The sequence below is a fragment of the Caloenas nicobarica genome, chromosome 1 (genome assembly GCF_036013445.1).
Source record: "Caloenas nicobarica isolate bCalNic1 chromosome 1, bCalNic1.hap1, whole genome shotgun sequence".
Classification (NCBI taxonomy): Eukaryota; Metazoa; Chordata; class Aves; order Columbiformes; family Columbidae; genus Caloenas; species Caloenas nicobarica.
The window spans coordinates 34,521,041-34,527,685 of record NC_088245.1 but is presented as its reverse complement, the minus strand read 5'-3'; the positions used below and the strand labels follow the sequence as shown (position 1 = coordinate 34,527,685).

Here is a 6,645-nt window from a genome sequence, read left to right as displayed (position 1 = left end):
TCTCTCAGGCTTAGGATGAAGCTAGCAGCTTCTTGCTTTCCTCCGACACACCTAGCAAGTACAGGAAGAAGACGATAAGCTACACCAATGTTTTGAGTAAGGCTCAACCTGGTGGATGGACTCTCACCAGTACTCATCTAGCTTGCAGGTTTGATCTGGTAAGCAAAATTGTCAAATTCCTAAAAAGCCGAAGGGTTTTATGTACCTGTAAAGTTACGATTAGATAAGCTGGAATTCCAAGAATTTCAGGTGTGGCAGTTTATTAAATTTGGGTTATACATAGCTATTAAATCCAGACCTGAGAGCTGTAGTTCAGGTGTCCATCTTTTAAAATGGAATGATGATCATCAGGTTTGTGACTGTGTATCAAAGATGGTCGAAACATAAAGATTTTATGAAAAGATTTATTCAGCAAGAACAAAACTTCTAGAAAACAAGTCCTAGCCAGACTGAGCAGAATTAAATGTACATTGAAATGTGCAGATCATTATTTGACAAGTCATTTGGTGTAATAAATTATCTTGCTGGAATAACAGGTGAGGAAACAGTTTTTAGTCTTGTTCATTTACCTTGTTTACTTTCATAGAAGCTGGCTCCTGGAAAGTTTACAAAAATAATTGATGCATTTGATAAAATTACCCCTTCCACCAGCACTTTGCATGTAGACTTTAACTCCAGATGTTACAGAACAATCAAATATTAAGGTAATTTTTCATGTTTTTTTGCTTTACAAGTTAGCATTGTAGCGATCTCTGTTCTGAAAGTCTCTATAAGCACGTTTTGCATCTGTTTTACTGTGCGGGATTCTTCCAAAAGGTTCCAGATCATTGAAACAAGCATCAAAAACTTCATCCACAGCTTTTTCAGCCGTTTCTTTGCTGACTTTTCTAACAGCCAGAATGGATCGAATTGCTCTGTCTCGTACACAAGTCTAAAGTGGGAATTAGATAAAGAAAAATCTGTCATTATTAGTATACATAATACTTGATAAAATCTGAAAAAAAAAATTAAGTCCTACTACATATGCAATAATTTTGTATTACAGAAGAGTCAAACAATGCCTATAATAAGCATTAAAGTACATTTTTGTTCCATCTGGTGTTAACTGTGTGATTTAGTTTTACAGTCAGGTAAGTAATTGATATTCCTTAGAACAGGGATTAAAATAGAATTTGGCATTTGTTGTAGGTACCAAGTATTTGTATAACTTAACTTGAACACAAGAGAAAAATATGTCAGAAAGAAACAGAGAAATGGACAAATGCCAATTAGTACTTTCCCAATTGATAGGCTATAAAACATAAAGGAATGACTCCTCTACTGGCCTTCATTTTGATACCACTCTTTACAGCTACTTCTGCTTATATGCTTTGTCTACTAAAAGATTAAAAAAAAAGAAAAGATGTAAACATCCCCAGCTACAAGCTAACTGCCACTCTAGCATGAGCAACTAATAGGGACTCAACCCATAGCTTTTATTACTATCAAAAAATTAATTCCTGTAAGACTTAACACACATGGTTATTTAGAACCCTTGTCATCCTCCTTCCTTCAGTTTTCAAAGAGTTTTTAGAGTTTTACCCACTTATAGTATGTAAGGCATTCTCACTACATTTCCTGCAACCTCTGGGGTATTTTTGGTTCTTATTAACCACCCACTGTCAGCGGTAATGCTCTACAATATGACTAAATATTCCGGAATTTCATTCCAACAAAAAAAATAGTAAAAAAAAATTATCATGAATCATTAGAAGTTATGAAAGCTTAATTCAGAGGAAGCAGCAAGTTCATAGCATCTACTTCTTTTTCTGATGTTTTCAGCTAGGAAAGTGTATAAGGCTGAGATCAAGTAAGTAAAGATGTCTCATACACTTTAACATCTACAGTCTTTACCTGATGGTGTCCTTTTAATCCAAATTTAAACCTAGCTATTTCATTCATCAGTGTACAGTCTCCACTGAGATTAGCAGCTCGAATCTATTGAGAAAAAAAGGCATGCAATCAGAAAACCACATGGAAACAGAGAATGAAGAAAGATGTAACAAATCTTTTTCTTCACTATCTTTCTGGAGGCTGCTGGTAGAGAATATTCCCAGGGCCACATCTGCTTATTAAGTACATATTAACCTTTCTACTTACCCTCTCAGGCTCAATGAACTGCAAAGTATTACTACAGAACCTGTAAGTTTCTCCAGGGATCAAGTCTCACATACTCCCAAAGCTTAAATGAATGAGCAGAAAAGATCATATGTGTGTGTATACAAATATATCTATGAACTGCTAAAAGAACATGGAAAGTAATATTCTCCCCAAACTATTTATACTAGGAACTGATACAAGAATCAGTCATAAAGGCAATTACCTTTTGAAGACTACAGCTGCAATACCCAGAAGAGCACTAATCCACCTGTTTTAGGAAATGCCATATTTAAATGAGCATGTACATTTTAGCTTGTTAACTATCTTGTCCTGTGCACTGTGATTTCTTCTGTCTGTGAACTGTTCCACACCCTGCCCCCTCAGTGAGGAAATGTAACTAAAACTAGATTTCCTGTAATTAAGAATCACAGTGAGAATAAATGTTGGAACATATGAAATGGAAGAATTAAAAAGCTGACAATAAAAGTTGTAAACACCACGATTATATAAGTGTCAAAAGAACTGAAGCAAACAACCTCAACAAGAGCAAGAACACACACAACCTTATTTTATACATCTTCTCTGATTTTATGTTTGAGGCTTAAATGTTTTATTTTTCACTGCCTAAATGCTTAGAAAAAAACCCAGATGATCGTTAATAATTCTGAATTATTTTATTGGGTTCATGTGGCAGGATGTTGGCAGCATGGGGCCTGGTGGGGTGACTTCTGTGAGAGGAGACAAGGGGGCTGCCCCCATGCCAGACAGAGCCAGTTCCAGATGGCTTGAAAATGGATCCACTCCTGGCCAAAGCTGAGCTCATCAGTGATGATGGTGGTACCCCAATAACAACATATTTAAGAAAGGGTAAAAAACACTACATGGCAGCTGTGAGAGAGAGGAGTCAGAAAAAAATGATAGAAACAGTGCCACAGACACCAAGGTCAGTGAAGGAGGAAATGGTCCAGGCACCAGAGATTTCCCCTGCTGCCTGTGGAGAAGACCATGGTGACACACATCATCTCTCGGCAGCCTGTGAAAGAACAGAGTGGAACAGACATCCAGACTGCAGTCCAAGGAGGACCCCACGACAAAGCAGATGGACATTCTGTGATCCGTGACAGTTACATTCAAGAAATTTTTTATAATGAGGGTGGTAAAACACTGGCACAGGTTGCCCAGGGAGGTGGTAGATGCCCCATCCCCAGAAACATTCAAGGCCAGGCTGGACGGGGCTCTGAGCAACATGATCTAGTTGAAGATGTCCCTGCTTATTGCAGGGTGGGGCAACTAGATGACCTTTGAATGTCCCTTCCAACCCAAACTATTTTGTGATTCTATGACATGCTCTGAAAGAAACTGCAGCCCACGGAGAGCCCACCCAGAGGTTTTTTTGGCAGGAACTGTGGCCTGTGGGGGACCCAAGCTGCAGCGGGGGTGACCTCACACTGGAGCTGGGGAACAGCATGAGGAGGAAGGAGCAGCAGAGACAAAGTGTTATGAACTGACCGCATTCCCTATCCCTCATCCCCCTGTGCAGCTTGTAAGGAAAGGAGACGGAAGAGCCACGAAAGAAGTAGCAAATTTGAGCCTAGGAAGAGGGGGAGGTGGAGGGAGGGTATTTTTAGCTTTATTTCTCACTACCCTACTCTTTCATTAATAGGAAATAAATTAATCTTCTCCAAGTCTAGTGTATTTTGTCCATGACAGGAACTGGTGAGTGACCTCCATGCCCATATCTTGATCCATTAGCTTTTTAATCGTATTTTTCTCCCCTGTCCTACTGAGGAGAGAGAGTTGCAGAATGGCTTGGTGGGTGCAGCCAGCCAAGGTCAACCTCCCCCACCACACTCCAGTTATACAGAATGGCTTTACTGATACCCCATAAGGTTACTTCATTAAGTTTTAACTATAAAAAGATAAAGATAATATGTGACTGTGACTCTCTTCCACAGCAAATATGAATTAAAGTAATTAATTAAAATTAATTTTTATGAAATCTGATTTTTTCTGTACCAAACTCATCATTTTGCTTCTCTCACATGCTATTGACAGGTGAAAACTGTGCACATCTTAAGTTTGGAATCAAATATGTTCTCATTAAAAACAAAAAAAACGCCTAAAACTAAAAAAAAACCCTAAACCAAAGCTACTGTAACATTTTTATATCATTTTATCTATTTTTAAAAAACAGTTAAAAAGCCATCTAATTCACACAATCACAAAAATGTTCTTCCATAATACTAATCATAAGGGTATGTTTTTCTGTGGCCAAATGATTTGGATTACATCAGAAACCAACTAAAAGCATATGAATACACACGACTTGTGTACACAAGATAATCTTTACTAGCATGTGCTCAGTTTAATTTCACCTACAAATGCATCAAATTTTAAGGCCTTTCAAGCAGCAAATTCCTTTGTCCTCTGTAATGGACACGGACTTACAACTTAAGGGTATTATTATAATAGCAACACCACAATTAATCAAAATTGTACGATATAGGAAAAGCCAAGTTTGTTGTTAGCCAAAAAAAATCTAAACAAAAAGAAGGTTACCATACTACTGTGATAACTACCCACCACATCAAGATTTGTAGGAGAGAAAAAGAACCCTATAAACTTTTGATTAATATGCGAACACGTTTTTACCTCTAACTACTCTCATTTGTTAATAACCACTTTTTGTTATGATCAAACTCACAGTGATCACATTCTACTTTGTATAACACTGACTTATTAATATTTGTGAAAACTAAATATTTGTTTTCTGAATTAAACCGTTCAGGTTGACTTAACAGAAAGGACAAAATGTATTAACAGGATTAAACCAAATGAAGTCTGTGTAACAGCATGACTATTTAAATGTGAAACATCCTAATAATCAGCAATAATTAATATAACGACAACATTAGAAGCATTTTAACTTACCTCTGAACATGCCAAATGTTTGACATTTTTAAACCAGTCAACATGTGCACGGCAGTGATCAAAAGCATGTATCAATTCATGTGTGACCACCCGGTTCATATGGGATTGTTGGCGAATGTTGTTCTGACACAGAACAATCTGTAGAACAAAAGATGTAGGTTGTCTTTTCACCACGTTTCAACACCTCCCTTACTTCTCAGGGACCTAGCAGACATCATCTACAGCATTCAGGCTCTTCAGATTAGCATTTTTCAAGATTAACAGCTTTGTAATTCTGCAGTGGTACCATGGAGCATCTTTCATTTATCTCGTTTTCATGACTTTAACTCAGATATTAGCATTAGTAGATTTAATACTAGTAACAGAACACTAAAAATTGTAGTCCTTTGAAAGATGTGTAGTGCTTACCTGAGATGTGGCAGAATCAAAACCTCCACTGACACAGCCATCACAGTTTTCACAAGAAAAGTGCCGGTCATTGAAGACAGTGCTGAAAGGCCCAAACAAACAAAGTTATAGGGAAGAATTTAAAAAAGACAAGTAACTCCATGTAATAGTGTTGCTACTACACAGAACATAATGAATTAGTTTACATACCAACCAGATTGCTTCATAGCCTCAAGAAGAAGTTGAGCATATGGATCTAGAAAAACATTGCTGCAATAAATTTCTTTAGACAATGGTTTTGAAAGTCATCTATAATTCAAATATAAAGACAAGTCAGTTCTGATCTTATTTTATTAGTAGTAGACATCAATAGAGTGGCTTATTGTGACCAATGTCTTGAGTAACCTTAACAGTCAATATAATGTAATGAAAAAGGAACAAATGAAACAAAAACCACTAGATCCACTCAAATTTTCATGACAAAAAGGAGAGGACCTGCTGATAGGAAAAAAAAAAGCCCACAACTACTTTTTGAATTCTATTAATTCTATTTCCTTTGTCTTAAGCCAACCCAGCGCGCTCCGCAAGCAGCAGCCGCATCCCAACGACTCAGGCGCCGTCCGGCCGCCCCGGAGGGTCGTGGGCAGAGCGAGCCCCGGGCCGGGGGGTGGGCAGCGGCAGGGGAGCAGCTCCAGCCCCCGCAGCGGCTCCCGGAGGCGCCAGGGCCCAAGGTCACCACGCAAGCCGCGGCCAAACCGTTCCAGCGAGGAGCACGGATGGATGTCCCCGGTTGCACGCGGGGCGCCCTCCGCTGCGCCAGGGCCGGGCCCGGGCCCGCCGGGAAGCGCTTACTCGTGTCCAGGGTCATCCTCAGCATCAGCTGGCACCTGTTGTGGAACGTAAAGAGGCTGCGGACCAGGAAGCTCTGCGGCTTCTTGTTGCGGTCCGGGAAGAGCCGGTAACCCAAGTCATCCTCCTCCTCTTCCCCCGCCTTCTCCTCGGCCGCCGGCGAAGCAGCTTCTGCCCCGTCCATGGCCGCCCCTGCACCTCCCCACGCCCACCGGCCCCCAGCCCCGCCGGCGGGGCAAAGGGCAAGGGGCACGGCAGAGCCAATCGCCGGGCCCGCTCCCCGCCACGTGAGGCGGCGGGGGCGTGGCCAGGCCGCGCGGAGGGCTGCGGACCGAGGGC

At 40.5% G+C, this 6,645-nt stretch overlaps 1 protein-coding gene across 1 annotated transcript; it reads right to left on the bottom strand.

The window, feature by feature from the left end:
* Window positions 1-384: 384 nt before the first annotated feature.
* ATP23 (ATP23 metallopeptidase and ATP synthase assembly factor homolog) lies at window positions 385-6,508 on the bottom strand. The gene is made up of 6 exons (XM_065652777.1): window positions 6,310-6,508; window positions 5,668-5,713; window positions 5,479-5,560; window positions 5,071-5,208; window positions 1,894-1,977; window positions 385-931 (listed from the first exon to the last, which is right to left on the bottom strand). Exons 1-6 carry the CDS (start codon window positions 6,488-6,490, stop codon window positions 728-730), a joined length of 735 nt encoding a protein of 244 aa, XP_065508849.1. The 5' UTR covers window positions 6,491-6,508; the 3' UTR covers window positions 385-727.
* Between the last annotated feature and the right edge of the window lie 137 nt (window positions 6,509-6,645).